Raw genomic sequence first — 20,994 nt, forward strand, 5'->3', positions numbered from 1 at the left:
AACCAGGTTCCGACCACAGCAATATGCCAAACGAAATATCATTCAAGATCAGAAACATTGAAACCTACAGCCCATCTCGAGCAACCTCCTCGTTTTCTACAACATGTCTACGAGACTCATCATGTCGTAACTAGCCTCGAGCTTTGTAACGGTTTGGACTAGGATTGACTCCAGCATCCCTGTCTGGCGTGTAGCTATTCTGGTATTGTCAAGGATCATTCCATCCTGAATTAGAAGGCGGAGCCATGTTGTTTGTTGGCAACCCTCCCGGGTTATTGGGAGGCATCTGATTGTAGTTGTTGGGCGGCATCTGATTGTAGCTGTTAGGAGGCGCCTGATTGTAATTGTATGGTGGCCCAGAATTTCAGTTGTTGCTTGGCGGGGGATTATTGTAGTTGTTTGGTGGAGCCATGTTGGGAAGCGACATTGGAGCCCTATTGGGGGGTGGAGGACCCATGTTGGCAGGTCCAGGTCCCGAATTTGACCCAGCTTGATTAGGCACAGGAGATGAACCGGTATTCTGAAAATCACGATTCTGCATTTTTTTCCCTTCTCCTTTCAAAGTTCTTGATCTGTCAAAGTTACGAGGTCTTTCATTACGCATGTTTCTCTCATTTGCTTGACTATTGTTTCTTAGCAAGAAGAAAAGGAGAGACCGAGACGGCAAAAAAAAAAAAAAAGGACAAGCCAACAAAGGGAGGATACCATGGAACAAAGGCAGATAACATAGTTCAGGTACATAGAAACTGAGTGGAAATGTTTGTTGGATTTTAAACTTTCATACATTTGGTTGAATCTGAAGTTTTGATCTTTCATATAATGCCGAGACATGTGAGCGAATCAAGCAGATAACAATAGCAGTGTTGTTTGTTCGTGTCTTACTGCATTCTACTCTTTATTCTTAATAGCTCGATAAAAAGACTTTAGTAGGTTGTCAAGTTGCTGCTCAACAGGACATAACCATGTCACATATCTCATCTTTGGAGAAACTGGATCTAGAGCTTGTAAACAGAGAAAATTTGAAAAGAAGTTTCGTTCGCAGACCAGATCAGAGATGCCAAAAGCAGAAAAATGGAACTAGCTATGGTAACCTCATCCTCTTAACGCAGCTAATGAGAAACCAGGGGAGTGTGCTTAAGTTTCTGCATTCCTAGGCGCAGATGAAATAGCGTATGTAGGGTAACTTTTCTTCATTCATAATTTACTTTTAAACAGATACAATTTGCTTGTTTTTGTTGTAGATTAATGTCAGTTTTCTGGCCGCAACGAAGAGTTCATCAAGCTGCAATGCAATATTTTCAAGAGGAAAAACTGAGTTCGGTGAAATGTCATTTTCTCCAAGATTGTGCAAGGTTGTGCTGTGGATGCAAAATCTAAAACAGAACCGTAGTCTATTTTCTCCAAGATAAATTGAAGAGCAGCATGACCATATATTTTCTTTTCTTTTCGTAAGGTCGTAGATTTCTTTTTGCAGCTGAACTAGGTTATAGTTTTCGTGTGGTGTGGTGGTTGCAGTGGTGGTGGGGTGGTGGTAGTGATGGTGGCGATGGTATGATAGAGATTTTACTACCTGTAAAACCATGTTAAACCATAGAAAATTCTTACAAGAGAATAAGTCTTTGAAGTATAGAATGACTCAAGATATGTCGATCTCTCCAGGGACTGGTATAAACAATTTACGAGTTTTCGGATTATTCAACTTAATAAACTCTTAAGAACTACACTAATTTGACAAAACTAAATACTGTGACATAAACAAATATCTAAAATGAGAATTGGTTTATAGAAATTGTGACCAACTAAACAAAATAAGTAAATGTAGAAACTCAATACAGTAGAAATAATTGAAGAAAATTAGATTGACAAAGCACTAGAGTTTGATCTTTACCAACAACACTCATACATAGCTCTTCTAATTACTCAAGTATCGAGAACACACATGTTTTGAAGATTGCGTTTTCCTTGTGTAGTTTTACTTGTGACATTACTTTAGTCTAAAGTAGGGAAAAAGGCACTGTAGATGCCATCAATTCTTTGCCATTCGATTTTATTCTATTTACAACAATACCAGACAAATGAAGGTGGGTTGGGAGGGTAATTCTCAAAAGTTCATACGGTAATTTTGCCCGTATGGTTTAGCACGGGGTCACTTGATTTCATGTTATTTACAATAAAACCATCAGACCTGGCTGGGTTGGGAAGGTAATTGGGTAACACCAGTCTCCAATGGCGAAACACAAGGAGAACAGAAGTCCGTTTCGAAACCCAACCCCTTCGAGACCAAATCACCAAAACCCGGCAGAGCTGACGCCAATCACAACCATGAGACGGCGGCGACGGCGAATAAGAAAAAGAATAAATTAGGCCCGAACGCTGTCGCCATGAAGCACCAGGTCCCCCTAAAACCCAACCCGTTCGAGACCATTTGGTCCGGGAGGAAATTCGACATTCTCGGCAAAAGGCGCAAAGGCGAAGAGCGCCGAGTTGGCCTCTCCCGCTCTCGCGAGAAATTTTTGGAGGTGACGGGAAAGGTACTGAATTGCGTCACTTCCTTTCTGAATTTACTTGAAATTTTGTAATTTTATTGATTTATTTATGTTTTGGTGGCTCAGAGGAAGATCACGTTGCTAAAGGAGTAGGAGCAGAGCAATAAAGCTTCGGTCTTTGTCGATAAACGAATTGGGGAGCACAATGACGAGCTCAATGAGTTCGATAAGGCCATTCGGCGTGCGCAGCGCGAGCATCAAGTAAGCTCATTTTCTGAAATTTTGCCCATTGTTTGGGGTCAGCTTTGTTTTTTGTTTGGTTCCCAGGAAAATATAGGGAAATAGTAAACAGTTGTAGTTCATTGCACAAAGCTTACCTCATTAAAATGTGCATATCTAACACATGATATCTAAATTTCCTTTCTTTTTGTCAAGCTTTCTACGCAACTATAAACTCTATTTCAGAACTATATTCAGTTTAATTTATGGAATCATGGGTAATTTATTAATGTGTTTTGTTTCTCATTTTGTTTTTTTTTTTTTCTCTTCATTTTCATGAATAATTAAAGACGAACAAGAAAAGCAAATATAACTTACCAGATGGAGAAGAAGATGACTTTGAATTTCAAAGTCTTGGTGCATTATCTGAAAGGGATGATTTTGAGGATGATGTGCAGCCTGCTGATGACGACGATGGCACAGAAACCACTCAAACTAAGAGTATGTGTAGAGATACTTCTATCTGTGTTGTTTGTTTATCAGACACGGCGTCAAAGTTATCTTTGCCAATCACTTGGTAATCCACGACTTGAATCAATTGACTATTTTTCTCAATTTTTTTACTTTTTGTTGAATCTGGGTTTTATTTTTCAGTGATCAAATATCTGGATTTGTTTTGGTTTGTGAGATTTGTGTGTTTTGAATTGATTAGATTTTTTTTACTGCATTTGTATTTTGGTTTTTGTTTTGTGGTGAAAGTTACCGGTTCGATATGCTTCCATGGTCAATTTGATTTGTATAAGTTTGACTGATAAGGATTGTGATGGATTTGCTGCTTCATCTGTGTTGATAAATTTGAAGATCCCCATTTTGTTTTACTAATCTATACGTTTTTAGTTACCAGTTATTTTGAGAATATATACTGCTTTCAGTATTGTTGTTTCATCTTAGGATCGTGTCTGGTAATTCATATGGCTCATTGTTTCTTAACAGTGATTGTTTGTTGTTAGTGATAACACAATATGTTACCCTACCAGTTGATTGACTCCTAGGATTGATCCCTTGAAACCATTGAAGGATCAGTATAAATTGATTGTTTTTTATGTTGCTGATTTATGGTTAGAGTTTGGCATGGTTTTATTTCTGACTTTGGGGGTTGGTTTAGTTAAAAATATTTGGTTTGTGTGTAGCTAAGTTACAGGAGATGGGAGAGATGAGAGTGGAAATCCTTTTGATTGTGGTAAGCCTTTCTTTCTCTCTCCAGATTTTTTCCTTTATTGTGGAATGATTTCATATCATCTGCGCACATTGAGATTGTTCTGTAGACACAGAACTCTTTTTTTTTTTGCATGCTGTGTTTGCTTTGTACTTTCGGCCAACGTTTTGATTATGAAATGAAAGATTATGCCTTGGTCCAGTTATTTTTTTTTTTAATTCGACCTTTTATGTAGACACTGGGTTGCGAATTATATGTTGTTTGCGAAATTGCAGATTGATGCTTTAGTTTCTTTGTATTGAAAGGCTCGGGACTTATCATATACTTTTTGTTTGCATTCGAAATGAATTTGAATGTAAGGTTTCGGGTACTAGTTTTCAGAAAAACTGAGTAATCATACTGGTAGATAGGAGGTGTTCTTTAAGAAGTATCTGGCTGAGACGGTCATTTAGTTTGTAATGTACTCATTCGTTCTTCGTGTTGATCTGTTAAGTACATGTCTTTAATATCTACTAATTTTAATCATGTGCATCTGAATTTTCGAGATACATCCTCCGAATCCATAATTTGCACACAAGGGTTGACGGGTTGGAGGGAGAGGATTGCTGGGATTTTTTACTCGGGTGCGGGTGGGTCGTCAAAGTAGTTAAGGCTGGTGCATTCAAGTCATGTAGCAACATGGGGGCATTTTACTAGCTCAAGCTAAAACGCATACCATGACATGCAATTCATCCATGACATTTGGATTAAATATAAACATGAGTGATTCATTAATCTTGGTGAAAATCCTTTTGGTAAACCATGTAATCCCTAAGAGAAAGAAATGTACGTTAGGAGAAATTACAATCCTTACTCACAAGAAACATAACCAATTTTAACGTGACATTCGTTCAAAATTGCATCCGATGACTTTTTTAAGCATCATAATAGTGATCAAGCATCAAGGCACATGTTTAATTCAGTGATTGAAAATATCAAAGTAAGCATGTAAAAACACTTAAGCAATTAAAAGAGAAATCTACGTATTCATGTTGAGGCTCATGGCCTCACTCTAATGAACGGAAATTAGTTACACATACTTGTATTAATACATAAGAAATTATCCATGAAAAATCAAAGAAAGAAGACACCCTTGTATACAAGACGAGCTCTCCGTTCCTTTGCTCTCCTCTGCTCTTGGCTTCCTCTCCTCTGCCTTTCAATGCTCTTCACTTCTTTCCTCTGCCTTTCCTCTGCCTTTGGTCCAAGCAACTGTAACATTATGTTTGGATGAAGAAATTTAAGATTACTAAGAAATTTTAAAATGACGAAAATTTAAATGATGGAATTTTATTCTATAGAATTTGTGAATTTTTTTGTTTGGGTAGATTAAAAGAACAATGGAATTGAATACGGAATTTGTTGTTTTTAAACTCTCAATCATAGAAATTGGAAAATGATACATATTTACATGGAATTTAAACTTGGGAATTGGAGGTCCCAAATTCTAAGTTTTTTTTTATGCGGAAATTCTAAATTTCTATGTTTATGACTCCAAATAAAGGAACTGGTGCATGTCAATTTATAAATTATGTCTTTAATCCAAATTCCAAGTTTATTTCTCCTATCCAAACATTTGCCTACCAAAACCCAATAATCCCCATTCCCTTTCTTTTCCACCATCTTTTCTGTACTCTTTCCATAATGCCGTGTGTTCCCTCCACACTTCCGTGTGTGCTCCTCCCTTCCATCCGTTCCTCTGCCGTTTTTTTATTTTTTTCTCTTCACCCGTTTAAGAATTATATTATAAAGACAAGACTTACTATTTGATCCACCACAAAGACAAGACTTTGGTTTGAAATCTTCTTTTCACAACATAATGGTCGTCCTCCATCATTTTCATTGTCCCCAAACTTAGCTTTTTGGTCAGATAAAACCAAATGCTACATTATTAAAATGTGCAGATGCAATTATTAATCTCTACTCCAACTAGATTCCGCTAGATTTGGCTTTCAGTAACGTTTGAAGCCCATTTCCTGTGAGAGGACTACGACAGACGTATGCTTGATATGATTATCTTCAGCTAAGCTCAAAAATTCCACCGTTTGCATACTTTTTCACCAAACTCAATAATGCTGCTCCTAGAAACACAAAATGGCTAAAGTATCACAAACACTTAAAACTTCCAACTAAACTAGACAAGAAAACAAATATAAAAGGATGAAATATATAGTATAAAAATTGGTTCATCACGGTACCATAGTACCACTTGCCCATCTTCAAGGGGCTGTCTTAATTAAGGTCAGTAACTATTGCTGTGTAAATACAGCATCTTAATGGACATTGCAAGTATGATGGTCAGATATGTAACTCAGTGGTGGAGAAAAATGAGTAACGTCCAATCTTCCAAGAAAAATCATTTCAGCAGGAAAATAACGTAGAGCGTGGAATTTAATTCATATGAAAAATACAGATGCATGACATTTAATTAGCGGAGCAAATTATGGAGCAATTCGAATACAGTTTGAGACTTTAAGGTTGGGGTCCCCTATGTCAAATTTGTCCCCCGAATGCACGGCGCGATGAACAACAGTTACTGCTTCTCTATGACATATGAGCTATTTAGCCGTATAATGTCATTTTGCTAGGTCAAATATGCCTTTTTAAGTTTTGAGATAAAGAAGAAAGAACACTCACTACTTCTCTATTCTTAATTTAAAGCTAGGCTTCCCAAGATTAGGCATGTTTGACTGTGCTTTTAAAGTAACTAAAAGTGTTTAAGATCACCAAAAGAGCTTTTAACGAAGTTAGCAAAAAATTGACAGTAATTTAGCGAGTTTTATAATAAAATAATAAGAACTACTTGAAATGCTCATAGAATGAACACTTGAAGCAGCTGAACTGCTTTTTAGAAGAAAAAAACACTTGCGTTGTTTGCGGGTTCTTTAGTGGAGAATCTCTATTCGACGTCTTGAAGGGGTTGGAAATATTGCATTCTTGTTTTCCAAATTCTCAGTCGGGATCTTGGAGGACCCCTCGACTTCTAAGGTGTGATTATGGTTGTTTTCCAATGTTGCAAAAGCTGCTTTTCCATCTAATGAAGCATAATTTTTTAAATGTAGAGACTCGAGATCCTGCTATATATACGAAGACAAAAAGCATTGAGCTGCAACAAGCCTTCAAACACAATGGCTCATGGCTTCCTTCTCATAATCATCTTATTCACGTCCATTATATCTCCAAATATCCACGCATGCAACCAAAATGAACATAGCGCTCTCTTGTCCTTCAACCTCACTCTATCCTCTCCTCCCTTAAATTGGACTTCCATTAACTGTTGTAGTTGGGAAGGCATCACTTGTAATCCGGAAGGTCGGGTCACCCATTTGCTCTTACCCTCGAAGGGGCTCGACGGAGTTATTTTTACCTCGTCATCCTCACTTGGAAACCTCACGCATCTCACCCACTTGAATCTCACCCACAATTCACTTCAGGGTTCACTTGAAAATAAACTCTTTGAGTCCTTGAATTCTCTTGAGATTCTTGATTTGAGCTATAACCTTCTTTCTGGAGAGCTACCTTTGTCTCTAACATCCAGCAACATCCGTACACTCGATTTGTCAAGCAATCGCTTCCATGGTCCAATTCCATCTTCGTTCTTCATGCATGCTTGGAAATTGACAAGTTTCAACGTTAGCAACAATGCCTTCTCCAGCAACATCCCATCCTCTGTATGTCTCCATTCTAACCCCTTGGTTAAAGTGTTGGATTTTTCCTCAAACCAATTCAGTGGCAACATTTACCGTGGTTTTGGGAGGTGTTCTGAACTGCAAATTTTTCGTGCTGGTCACAATAAGCTCTCAGGGCCACTTCCAGAAGATATCTATAATGCCACCAAACTCGAAGAGGTTGCAGTACCTCTGAATTCTCTATATGGAGGCATAAGTGATAGAATTGTCAACCTCACCAACCTCGCAATCCTTGACCTCTCCTTCAATCAACTAAGCGCAGTGCTCCCTCTCCATTTGGGGAAGCTCTCCAGGTTAAAAATTGTACAGCTCGATTACAACAACCTACAAGGTCCGTTGCCCCAATCTTTGATGAATTGCACCAGCCTTGTAGAACTACGTTTGGGACGAAATAACTTGGAAGGAGACATTACCAAGCTTAATTTCTCCAAACTTGTTCAACTGACTAAACTTGACCTGAGTGTGAACGAGTTCACTGGTAAGTTGCCAATGAGCCTTTACTCATTTAGATCCCTGAAAGCAATTCGATTAGGTCCGAACAATCTAGAGGGACAAATACAACCTGAGATTCTTTCGTTAAACTCTCTGTCCTTCCTCTCTCTTAGTGGCACCCGATTGGAAAATGTCATGGGAGCAATGAAGATACTGATGCATTGCAAAAGTCTTCGAGCACTCCTCCTTACGGAGGCCTTTAACGGTGAAGAAATGCCATCTGACGATGACATGGTTGGTTATGATGGATTTCAAAATCTTCGAGTTTTGAGCTTGTCGTATTGTGATCTCACCGGTCAACTACCTGCATGGTTAGCAAAGCTAAAGAATCTAGGGTTCTTGAGTCTGATAGGTAACAAAATCGCAGGGACAATTCCTAGCTGGTTGGGGACTGATCTACCAAGGCTTTTTCATATAAGCTTGGGAATAAACCTTATTTCAGGTGAATTTCCAAAAGAACTTTGTAGAGTACCGGCGTTGGTACATCAACCTGTTGCAGCTCAAGAAGACCATTATGAACTCGAATTGCCAATCTACAATACCAAGTCCGCCGGGCTACTAAATGCCTATAGCAGATTGTCTAACTTTCCTGCATTGATAGATCTTTCTTCCAACAACATTACCGGTAATATACCGTCTGAGATCGGCCAACTGCAACTTCTCCATTCGTTGTATCTAGACGACAACAACTTCTCCGGCAACATTCCAGACCAATTGTCTAACCTTAAGAACTTAGAAGTTTTGGATCTCTCCAAGAATCACTTGTCCGGAAAAATCCCATCGTCTCTGGCGAGCCTTAATTTCTTGGCTTTGCTTAATGTCTCGTACAATAATCTCGAAGGACCAATCCCAACAAGCACTCAGCTCCAAAGCTTTGAAGCTTCTGCATTTGAGGGGAATCCAAAACTTTGCGGTGCACCGCTTCCAAACAAGTGTCGCATTGATGCGCATGATAAGAATAATCGAGATGATGAGGACGATGGGCATCAACTACCGTGGTTCTATATTTTCGCTGCGTTCGGGTTTATTTTCGGATTCTGGGGAGTATGTGGTTCTTTGATCATAAAGAAGACATGGAGATATGCATACTTTCAGTTCACAGACAATGTACAAGATAGGCTCTATGTCATGTTAGCAGTGCGCATGAATAGGATGAAACGATGGCTTAGCTAAATAGAGTTATTTGTTTTTTCTGGGTTACAATTGAGGGTTTCGAAAATAAACCTCTGTTATGTATTTTATTTTATAACAAACGCCCCTATGCTGTTGGAAGTTATTGCTTTGTAAATGACTCGTAAATCGTAATTTGCAAATCCCTCTCATATCCCTCCCACATCTCCAATCCCCTCTAAATTGGTCTCGATTCCTTGAGACTTGGAAATCCCTCACCCCAAACATAGCCAAAAGAAGTCAAAATTTTGATTCAGGGACCAAACTGAGAATCGGGTTACCAAATTGACAACGTAACATGACAGTTTTCTAGAAAATAACATCATCACCAAAATATGCAAAAACCAATGTGAGAGCATAGCATGCAAAAACAATCTAGGAAAGAAAAGCAACACATAATCTTCACAGAGGACTGCAAATTAACATGTTCCATTTAACAAGGATCCCCATGCAGTCTGCTTTCTGTCAATATGTGCACTACCTGAAAGAACTCATGCTGCGCACCAAAGTAAAGACACGACTAATCGCATAAGATATGACCTTGAAAGTGTAATCATATTCCGATAAAAGGCAACCAGGTTCCGACCACAGCAATATGCCAAAGGAAATATCATTCAAGACCAGAAACATTGAAACCTACAGCCCATCTCGAGCAACCACCTCGTTTATCTACAACATGCCTACAAGACTCATCATACCGCAACTAGCCTCAAGCTTAGTAACGGTTTGGACCGGGATTGACTCCAGCATCCCTGTCTGGCGTGTAGTTATTCTGGTATTGTCCAGGATCATTCCATCCTGCATTAGAAGGTGGAGCCATGTTGTTTGGTGGCACCCCTCCCGGGTTATTGGGCGGCATCTGATTGTAGTTGTTGGGCGGCATCTGATTGTAGCTGTTGGGAGGCGCCTGATTATAGCTGTTCAGTGGCCCAGAATTCCAGTTGTTGCTTGGCTGGGGATTATTGTAGTTGTTTGGTGGACCCATGTTGGGAGGCGGCATTGGAGCCCTGTTCGGGGGTGGAGGACCCATGTTGGGAGGCTGCATTGGAGCCCTGTTGGGGGGTGGAGGACCCATGTTGGGAGACATTGGACCCCTGTTGGGAGGTGGAGGACCCATGTTGGCAGGTCCAGGTCCCGAATTTGGCCCAGCTTGATTAGGCATAGGAGATGGACCCGTATTCTGAAAATCACGATTCTGCATATTTTCCCTTCTCCTTTCAAAGTTCCTTGATCTGTCAAAGTTACGAGGTCTGTCATTACGCCTGTTTCTCTCATTTGCTCGACTATTGTTTCTTATCCATTCCCCATGGTACTTGGGATCATATGGCGCTGCTTGGCCGTTAATAAAAGGTTCACCTGCCAAAACAAAAAAGAAAGCAAACAAATCATGAATAATAGAATTTTCCTGGTTAACTTAGTTGAAAACAATATAGAAAGGCTATACAATGTAGAAAAAACACACGCTGTTTAATATTACTATAACTCTCGGTACCTGGACCACAATTCTTGGGAGTACAGAAATTTTGAAATGAAAATTACCATGGATCATTTTTTCGGATGCAATTGACACACGAAACTGGTTAGTTCAAAATTATGATATTTTACATGAAAACTCTGTACACAATATTCACTAGGGTTGCAGAAAGCCTTCAACAGGGGTTTTTATATTTCACCGGTTCTACACACCACTAGCACTGCTACAACATCAACTGCCTAATAACTTTCATCTGTAACATTCTAGAGCCTCAAACTATCCTTTGTCAGAAAAAATAAAGAAATAAATTTAAAATCAAAATATCATCAGACTGCCAGAGCTATTACGGAATGGGACTTATGACTTAAATGAATCGATTGCTATAAATAATTTGTTTTCTTTGAAATTCAACTTGAAGAAACAAGCATATCCGTACCTCCATAATCTTTGTTCTTAACATCCAAGTAGGAATCAGGAAGTACCCAACGGACTCCAGGCAACTCTGCAACAAGAATTTTACAAATACACACACATGTATAAATATGAGAACCCAGACACAAGAAAATAATAAAATCCCAACTTAGAAGCAGAATCACCTTTGATTTTGAGTGAAACCTCTTCAGATACAAGTGCCCCAAACGCATAATAGCACCTAGTTGAAACTGAGTAGATCTTCATTCTTGCTTCTTCCTCACAGCAGTTCAACCGAATGCGTACAAGCAATCCAAACTTGGTTATATAAATCTTCATTACAAAATATAAATCACACGAAACACAAACAATAGGAATACAGTACAATCCTATGTGCTTTTTGAAATGTGAAAGCCATGAATCTTACAAACACTTTAGTCTGTAAAAAAAAGTGATCAAGAACATGCTATAAGAAACATGATTAAGACCATACTATTTAAGAGATCATTAAGACCCTGCCACAAAGTGGGGTTATAGTTTAGATTTTGAATATCAAAAGCCTACAAAAAAAGTTAATGAGTTTTGCTTTTGTTAGAACTGCAAAACATAAAACCCAACATTAAGAATTGCACCCCCAAATTTTGGCTGAAATTACAGAAACAAAAGAAATTTAGCAAAACACACACATTTATGTGATATAAAAAAAAATAAAGTCAAAAACCCTACAAAAATGATATAAAGGCCAATTGCAATTACAAAATCATTTCCCATCTTACTACAGCTATAGTGATCCCAAATTCAGACCATAACAAAACAGCTGCATACAACAGAAAGCCATTAACTTTTACAGAGCACGGTATCAAGAAAATGTTCATATATTATGTTATACACCATAATCGAGTCGGTGTATAACACAAATAAACTAATATCCTACAACAAGATAAATGCCAGAGAGTAGCATGTGCATACAACCCTCCCCCAATAGCGAAACAACCTCTTGTATTTTCTCAAACAAAAGTTTCCTGGTGCAATACAAATCAACTTAACCCAAAATACTACCGTAATCAAGAGCGAAAAAGAGAAAATTAAAAAGCTACAACTTTGAAAAAACAAATACAGATATAAATTGAAAATGAATTAAAGATACAAATACACTATAAACACAGGCATATAAATTCTAAAATTCCATTTCCAATTCTGATTTCTCATAATCCAAAGACATTAAAAGTAAGAAAAATTATTAAATTAGACAGAAATTAATAGCAGGTGTTACCTTCCGACGACGGTAGCCAGGGTTTTGATGTAGCTATTGATGATCTCATCCCTAGTGATAACACCCTGAGGGGCCTCCATGACAACTAACCAGTGCTCGAAGTCACACCCATCGAGGAGGATCGTCTCCTTGGGAGGCCGGTTCGACCAGTTAGGGTTCGGGTCCCTGAGCGACGACGTCGTCGATCTGGTCGACAAGCACCGGACGATCGCAGGGGAGAGCCTGCCGGCGGAGGCCATGACTCCAGCAAGAGGGTGGAGACGGTGGAGGAGAGAGAGCGAAGTAGAACGAGATTGGGCGGCCTATATTCGTTAAGACTCATAAAAACTATGGTAAAAATATGACCCACGTCCGAAAACGATATCTGTTCACCTGATATTATAAAACCCCAACTGAAATTTTCTTTTAAAAAAATAAAACCCAACACCAAAACAAATAAATACATGGCTTCTCTAAGGTGGGTTTCTAGTGTTTACTACAACAACATAGTGGCCTCGAACCTTGGGTTTTGTTAAGTTTTATGCTATGATGCTCCTCTAAATGAACAATAAGTATTATAAAGGTTCAAATCAAGCATCATTAAATGAAGTTTACACAATGCAGTCACTAAAGCAACCACTAACCTCCAATAACAAATAAACAGCCCTGCGTAGAAAACAGCAATTAGCTCATATATATATTCTTATATATACATATACATAGTTCTGTATCATATATATATTTAAATATTTTTAGTAATAATATTCATGTCTCAAAGCTTACACTCGATTTACAAGACAGAGAAAGCCCTATACTTTTTCGCGTATTAAAACACTGGATGAAACCCACACACTAAAATCTGACTATGCGCAAAGCTCATCAGCCATGTAAGGTCACTCACTATACCTCCTATGGCATGTTTACTTGATTGGATTTGGAAAAGTGATGAATAGGAATGAATCTGGTTGTATAAGTATTGAATAAACTACCCTTATGTGATATCTGATTTTACCGTAAGACCCACTACTTTTTTTATTCCGTATGTCTTAGGCTCTTAGCAAACACAGAAAACATCACGTATTGGAGTGATACCCACACATTACATAACCATTTCTACTAATGTCATTAGTTTTGCACTCTATCACTTGAAGTTATGATAAGCTGCTCAATCAATCCCATCAAATTCCCAACAAGAAACCATACACAAATACATAAAATAGAATAAAAGTCCCAAAAAAGATATTTGAATTCCTTCTCAAGTATTAAGTTTCCACCCACATTGATCGAAGGGGAAAAATGCACACAATTCCATCCGCACTCACCAAACAGAAAAGAGGCTTCACCATGTAAACTGGAGAAGCATCTTGTAATGATTAAAGATTCTAATATCCATACTACTCCACAATTAAGGACTAAAAAAAGTAAAGTAACACTTAACACATAATTCAAATTTCAAGTAATATAAATTTCATTGGTTAAGAGAAAATAGAAAACACTAAAATTCATTTGGAAACTCAATCGTTTAAGATCTTCACTAAATATGACCCAACATCATAAATTATAATGAAATATCCACATCTACCATTTCTGCTAAAATTAAAACTTCGGAGGCAACACAAAAGGTACTGTTAAATCATTTCATTGAAAATAAAAAACAAGAGAAATACTACAGCAAAGGGAAAACATCTTCGTTTTATGTAAAAGTGAAACACTTGATCGCCTCTCAATCAACAAAAGCAAAGGGAATTCATGCAGAAGCACGAACAGAGACGCGAAGTATCCTAGGCACACATGTAAACAAAGGAAAAAACAAATGCAATACACAATTAGTCCAAGGCACAAATTTTGTAAAGAAAGCCAAAACAAGAAGCAGCAACCATACACAAGTATTCTAACCAGGCACCAAGAAATTCAACCAACACCACCAAGCTATACACATAATAGCAAAGGATAAAATAATGAAAATACCTCAGAAATAAGGTGGCACATTTGGGTACATGCCACCTTGAGGAACCCTTGGATGGGGGGATGTCCCAGCTTGCTGGTGGTGCTGAATCTAATAGGCCGACAGGCTGTAGTGGCCGCCCTCTGGATACCTACCGGATGGTAACCCACCCGAACTCGGAGGCAGTCCATACAAAGACGACCCAGTACCCACACCCGGACCACCACCAGCCGACCCCGCACCACCGAGTCCAACACCTAAACCACCAGCACCACCTAAACCATAACCCCCAGGGCCACCACAGTTACCGTAAGGCCCACCCAACCCTCCATATCCGCCACCACTACCCAAACCCGAATTCACCTGGTTTCTGATACCAGACAACCCAGGCCCACTCAATGGATGGTGACCCAACGGAGGCTGCCCCTGAAGCCCACTGGTATACCCACCATAAGAACCAATTCCACCTGGGATGCCGTCCTGTCCAGCAATCGAAGACGGTGGTGCCTTCCCCATCCCATCACCGTGCGTATTGGACCCACTCCCGGCACCTTGACCCTGACCTGGCCCGTCCGACTTGCCCTTTTTCCCGTCAATCGCCAATTTACAGGTCAATTGCCTCCCCTCGATGTTCTTCACAGGATCGACGAGCGCCGCCTGAGCCCCCTCCGGAGTCTTATACACAAACAGCGCATACCCCTTGCACATCCCAGTCTGCTTATCAAAGCCTAGCGGCCCCTCCTCTATCTCCCAATACAGGGCAAAATGGGCCAAGAGCTTATCCGACGGCATGTCGTAAGGAACATTGGCCACATATATCTTCCGCAACGATACGTCGGCGACGTTGTTGGAGTTCGAATTCCCCGCGGAGGCGAGCTGCGTGACGGTCATGCGGCCGTCGATCTTCTTGCTCGGTTCTTTCAGGGCCATGAGAGCGCCGTCGACGTGGCGCAACGTGACGAACCGTAACCCTTGGATTTCCTGGTGGTTTTGTCGAGGATGACATTTGAGGATTTCTAACATAAAGCTATGATATGCATTTTATTTCATAATAAACGTCCCTATTAATAACTGATATAATAGAAATGCCATGACATTATTCTAGTGGTTGAGTTTGTTAACGTAGTTGGAAGGATATTATTGTAATTAGGATATATGGCTATATAAGGAATTGAATAGCTATGATTTTCTTAAGTTCGGTTGTATACATTTTCTCTAATCAATCAATACAATCTCTTTTGATTCTCTCTGTCATCTTCATCTTTCTCTGTACCAATTCTTCATCTTTTGCAATGTAGTTAATACCTATGTTATCAAAATTATTGCTTTGTAAATGACTCGTAAATCTTGATTTGCAAATCCCTCTAAAAAAAATAGCAACAAATAATCTTCACAGAAGACTGCAAATTAACATGTTCCATGTAACGAGGATCATCATGCATTCTGCTTTCTGTCAATATGTGCACTACCTGAAAAAGCTCATACTGCGTACCAAAGTAAAGACACGACTATAAGGACCTTGAAAATGTAAATCATATTTGGATAAAAGGCAACCAGGTTCCGACCACAGCAATATGCCAAATGAAGCATCATTCAAGACCTGAAACATTAAAACCTACGGCCCATCTCGAGCAACCTCGTTGCTTATCTACAACTGCTTACAAGACTCATCATACCATACCTAGTCTCAAGCATAGAAACGGTTTGGACTAGGATTGACTCCAGGGCCATTCCATCCTGCATTAGCAGGCGGAGCCATGTTGTTTGTGGTAGAATTTGAGATTGGAAATTATGGGAAATTTTTTATACGAGACAGCATTTTGTATGATGCCCAGAGCTCTTGCATCTTTGACAGCATTCTTCCTCATCAGCTTCTTTTCATCAACTGAGAAATCTCCTTCCTTCTACTCTGAGATTTCAAACCCAATTTCAACCATATTCCAAAGTTCTTGAGAACGGAAAATGGTTATGTGGGAGAAGCCACTCACATTGGGCAGAACACAGAGAATTGGAGCTATTTACCTATTTTGTCTCCCTTGGTTGCCTTTGTATCCTTCCCCAGACTTCACTGTTTGGGAGCCCCACGCATCAGTGCTGTCATGGGTGAAAATTGTGATATTATCAACATCCGTCATTCTTTCCTCGACATAAATGCATACGAGAAGCAAAGTTTAAGCAAGGAGGTTCCATCAGTTAATGACAGTGAGTCTCCGATGAGTATTAGGAAGGAAGAAAAGGAGAGACACAGACGGAAAATAATAGGACAGGCCAACAAAGGGAGGATACCATGGAACAAAGGCAGGAAACATAGTTCAGATACATAGAAACTGAGAGTAAATGTTTGTTGGATTTTAAACCTTCATAGTTTGGTTGAATCTGAAGTTTTGATCTTTCATATAATGCTAAGACTTGTGAGCGACTCAAGCAGAGAGCGATACAAACGTTAAAAGACCTCAAGGGTGAAGTCATTATGATTCAATAAGTTTTATGATATTTTCTTCGTATATTTATGCTTTTGAATCAGCATATAAGCTTCAATCAGCTATTTTTCTTTGGAAAATTGCAATTTCATTGACATTCAATCTTTTCAGTTTAGAAAGAAGATGTCTGAGCATCCCCGTCCTCATAGGTACTAAGTCTTTGTCACATGTACTCGTATGAAACATAAGAACTTCATAAATTAGATGGGTTGTCTCGTTATAATATCTAGCAACATTCTCCCTTACTTTCTCATGTCAACCTTCTCACTTCCACTCATGCTACATGTATTCCACTAGCACGCGAACATAAGAGCCATAAGAGCAAAGAAAGCAGGACAAGCTAAAGCAAAAACGGTGGCAAGGCTTGATTGCGAAGAAGATGGAGTAATTAATGAAGATAATGAAGATGGAGCAAGAAACTTTGCATGTAGCTACGTGTGATGTAAAAAAGGGCTTTCACACCCGCAAGGCATGAAGAACAAGTATGGATTGTTTTTGTAGTAAAGATGTCCTTACGTGTATGCATAGATGTGAAAGGGAAAGAAGAAAAAAAACCTGAATGCCGCACGAAGCGCCCCGTGATGTAAAAAATGCATTTCGCACGCGCAAAGCTCATGCAGAAAGGCTAGTCTCTAATATTACAAAACGAGAATACTACTTTGGTGTCTTAAGACTTCACCAAAATGTTTTGGACTAAAACACCCCTAAAACAAAAAAATCTAAAACTTATAGAATTTGATACATATATTTTGTCAGAAAAATTAAAATTTGTTAATAAAAGATAATAAAGAGAGAACAGGGAGAACGTGCTGATCAAACTCCTCCTCCATTTTAGAAGAGAGATAATAAGAAAATAAAAAACCAACGTGGGAAGAGGGGTAGAGAAAAAGTCAGAAAATTATCTTCCTATTTTAAAAAATAAGAGATAATTATCCTCATAAATTAAGCGGTTATAATTTTAACACGTTGAAAAGAAAAAAAAATTGCCGTTCAAATTTGAAACTACAATTAGCAGTTACAATTGGTTTTATTCCTTTTCCCGCAAAAACTAAGGTATGTTACTTTGATGTTTGATTTATTTTTAATTTCCCTTCTTATCATTAACTCCAGATTTGATCAAATATATAGGGTGATTGGTGAACCCCCAGTGAATGATGCATTTTCAATACATGGGTTGGTGGTTTCATAGGAAAAATACGGAAGAAGGGCAACAAATAGTTCTATTCTTTTGGGTAACTTCGTTTAATTATTTTTCCTCCTGTCCATGAATTAATTTTAATTAATTTACTATAAATGTTCACTTATGGTTTCTGGGAAAATAAAAGTTTGAACTTTTTTATTTGTGTAATCAGTTTTGAAGTTTTTCACATGGAAAATATGGAAGACGGAAGAGAAACAGCGGAAGAAGAGGGAATCAAAATAGTTTTGAGTCATCCTTTTCTGTTTTGGGTAACATAGTTTCATCCCTTTTCATTTTTCCTTCCGTCCATGATTTTGGTTTTAACTAATATAAACAAAATGTTCATTTTTTGTTTGTTGGTAATTAAAGTTTGAACCTTTTCTATTTGTTATAAACTTTTAAAAATTGGGTTCATGTTTTGTATTTGTTATAAGCAAGAAGAAGGAACCAAATGTCTTATCTACACATTTGTCTTATTTAATTTGTTCAATTCTATTGGTTCCTTTAATTCAGTATGATCTATTTGGAGTTTAATTATCTCAATTTGTTCATTTATTTTGGATTAATTATTTTTACCTGACTAATTGTTGGATTGGTTGGTTTTTGATATGGTAAGGTGATGCAGTTCTTTGTGGATTAACTTCATACCTAATCAGTTCATGATAAGAAAACATGGGATCCTCACAAGGCATAACATGACCGGGGTTGTCTGTTCATGTATAAACGATGCAATCTGGTAAATTACACATTTATGTTTGTCGCTTCATCAAATTCTCTGTTAAGTCAGTATTTTCATTTTCTTTGTTTCTTTGAATGTGTAGAAGGATAAAGATTTGAATGATAATATTCCGTATAAAATGGCACATCTTGGTGGTTGGGAAATCGACAAGCAGGAACTAATAAGCCAACTTCACACCTATTGCACTTCGAAGGTCGATTTTCTTAGGGACTGGTATAAACAATTAACGAGTTTTTGGATTATTTAATTTAATTAACTAAGAACTACACTAATTTGACAAAACTAAATACGTGACATAAACAAATATCTAAAATGAGAATTGGCTTATGGAAATTGTGAACCAACTAAACAAAATAAGTAAACGTAGAAACTCAAGATAGTAGAAATAATTGAAGAAATTAGATTGACAAGGTACTAGAGTTTGACTTTTACCAACAACACATGCCTTGAAGGTTGGGTTTTTCTTGTATAGTTTTACTTGTAACATTAGCCTAAAGTAGGGGGGAAATGGCATTGTAGATGCCATCAATTCTTTGCCACTCGATTTCATTCTATTTACAACAATACCAGCCAAATGAGGCTGGGTTGGAAGGGTAATTCTCAAAAGTTCAAATGGTAATTTTGTCCGTATGCTTTAGCACGGAGCCATTTGATTTCATGTTATTTACAACAAAACCATCAGATCTGGCTTGGTTGGGAAGGTAATTCTTAAAAGTTAGGGGGTAATTGTGTCCGTAGGTTTGAGCCGAATTTTACTTTACGGCATTTCGGGCTTGTTTGGTATTGCTGTGCTTTGAAAAAAAGCTGCTGTGAGAATAAGCGGCTGTGCTGTGAGAATAAGCGGCTGTGAAATAAAGCCAGTAGAGTGTTTGGTAAACTTTTTTGTGAAAGTGCTTTTGGAAAAAAAATCAGGATGATAGTATGTCTTTTCATTAAAGGAGCACTGTAGCTCCGTGTGCTTTGAAAAAACTGGCTTTTTTTCAAAGCAGCAAATAGCAGCTTCAGCTTTTCCTTTGATTTTCAGCTTATTCTCACAGCAGCTTCCAAAATAAGCCATTTTTTTTCAGTTTACCAAACACAAAAATGACCCTCAGCTTTTTTTCACAGTGACTTTTTTTAAAATAACCTCAATCCCAAACGGAGCCTTCCTCTCTGCTCACACCAGTCTCCAATTGCAGAAGTCCTTTTCGAAACCCAACCCCTTCGAGACCAAATCACCAAAACCCGGCAGAGCTGACGCCAATCACAACCATGAGACGGCAGCGACGGCGAATAAGAAAAAGAATAAATTAGGCCCGAACGCTGTCGCCATGAAGCACCAGGTCCCCCTAAAACCCAACCCGTTCGAGACCATTTGGTCCCGGAGGAAATTCGACATTCTCGGCAAAAGGCGCAAAGGCGAAGAGCGCCGAGTTGGCCTCTCCCGCTCTCGCGAGAAATTTTTGGAGGTGACGGGAAAGGTACTGAATTGCGTCACTTCCTTTCTGAATTTACTTGAAATTTTGTAATTTTATTGATTTATTTATGTTTTGGTGGCTCAGAGGAAGAACACGTTGCTGAAGGAGTAGGAGCAGAGCAATAAAGCTTCGGTCTTTGTCGATAAACGAATTGGGGAGCATAATGACGATCTCAATGAGTTCGATAAGGCCATTCGGCGTGCGCAGCGCGAGCATCAAGTAAGCTCATTTTCTGAATTTTTGCCCATTGTTTGGGGTCAGCTTTGTTTTCTGTTTGGTTCCCAGGAAAATATAGGGAAATAGTAAACAGTTGTAGTTCATCGCACAAAGCTTACCTCATTAAAATGTGCATATCTAACACATGATATCTAAATTTCCTTTCTTTTTGTCAAGCTTTCTACGCGACTATAAACTCTATTTCAGTAATTTATCAATGTGTTTTGTTTCTCATTTTTTTTTTCTCTCTTCATTTTCATGAATAATTAAGGACGAACAAGAAAAGCAAATATAACTTATCAGATGGAGAAGAAGATGACTTTGAATTTCAAAGTCTTGGTGCATTATCTGAAAGGGATGATTTTGAGGATGATGTGCTACCTGCTGATGACGACGACATCAAAGTTATATTTGCCAATCACTTGGTAATCCACGACTTGAATCAAATGACTATTTTTCTCAATTTTTTTACTTTTTGTTGAATCTGGGTTTTTTTTTTTCAGTGATCAAATATCTGGATTTGTTTTGG

The 20,994-nt window shown here is 38.5% G+C and overlaps 2 protein-coding genes across 17 annotated transcripts in view; one reads left to right on the forward strand and one right to left on the reverse strand.

Moving 5' to 3' along the window:
- The window catches only part of LOC139194134 (uncharacterized), a 31,044-nt gene that overhangs the window by 8,941 nt on the left and 1,109 nt on the right, over nt 1-20,994 (forward strand). For 5 of the 13 annotated variants that reach the window (XR_011578886.1, XM_070818489.1, XM_070818493.1 and 2 more), the window contains exons 1-3: nt 19,923-20,252; nt 20,334-20,468; nt 20,737-20,890. Coding sequence is in view for 9 of the 13 variants with exons in the window: in XM_070818489.1 (XP_070674590.1) it covers nt 20,413-20,468; nt 20,737-20,890 (210 nt within the window). In the remaining 4 variants the exon portion in view is untranslated. Of the gene's footprint in view, nt 1-2,178; nt 2,532-2,612; nt 2,748-3,052; nt 3,283-19,922; nt 20,253-20,333; nt 20,469-20,736; nt 20,891-20,994 lie in introns of those variants that run through there. The other 8 variants (XM_070818488.1, XM_070818492.1, XM_070818495.1 and 5 more) reach the window with 4 other exon arrangements.
- On the reverse strand, nt 9,848-16,019 carry LOC139194129 (multiple organellar RNA editing factor 8, chloroplastic/mitochondrial-like). Of its 4 annotated transcripts, none has more exons than XM_070818467.1 (6): nt 14,417-15,414; nt 12,470-12,771; nt 11,382-11,479; nt 11,222-11,287; nt 10,416-10,667; nt 9,848-10,373 (listed from the first exon to the last, which is right to left on the reverse strand). In XM_070818467.1, exons 1-6 carry the CDS (start codon nt 14,582-14,584, stop codon nt 10,027-10,029), a joined length of 1,233 nt encoding a protein of 410 aa, XP_070674568.1. In that variant the 5' UTR covers nt 14,585-15,414; the 3' UTR covers nt 9,848-10,026. The 4 variants fall into 4 exon arrangements, with proteins under 4 accessions (XP_070674568.1, XP_070674567.1, XP_070674569.1 ...); XM_070818466.1 differs by having other exon boundaries at nt 9,848-10,667; nt 14,417-14,900; nt 14,945-15,413; XM_070818468.1 differs by having other exon boundaries at nt 9,848-10,667; nt 12,470-12,841; nt 14,417-16,019.

Source organism: Malus domestica, chromosome 03 (assembly GCF_042453785.1).
Source record: "Malus domestica chromosome 03, GDT2T_hap1".
Lineage (NCBI taxonomy): Eukaryota > Viridiplantae > Streptophyta > Magnoliopsida > Rosales > Rosaceae > Malus > Malus domestica.

Excerpts from the sequence above, each read along its gene's own strand:
- LOC139194129 (XM_070818466.1), bottom strand. The coding sequence starts at position 14,584 with ATGGACTGCCTCCGAGTTCGGGTGGGTTACCATCCGGTAGGTATCCAG. Across the intron at positions 11,480-12,469 it reads CTGGCTACCGTCGTCGGAAG|TGAGGAAGAAGCAAGAATGA; the intron begins GTAACACCTGCT and ends GTTGAACTGCTG. Across the intron at positions 10,668-11,221 it reads TAAGAACAAAGATTATGGAG|GTGAACCTTTTATTAACGGC; the intron begins GTACGGATATGC and ends TTGTTTTGGCAG.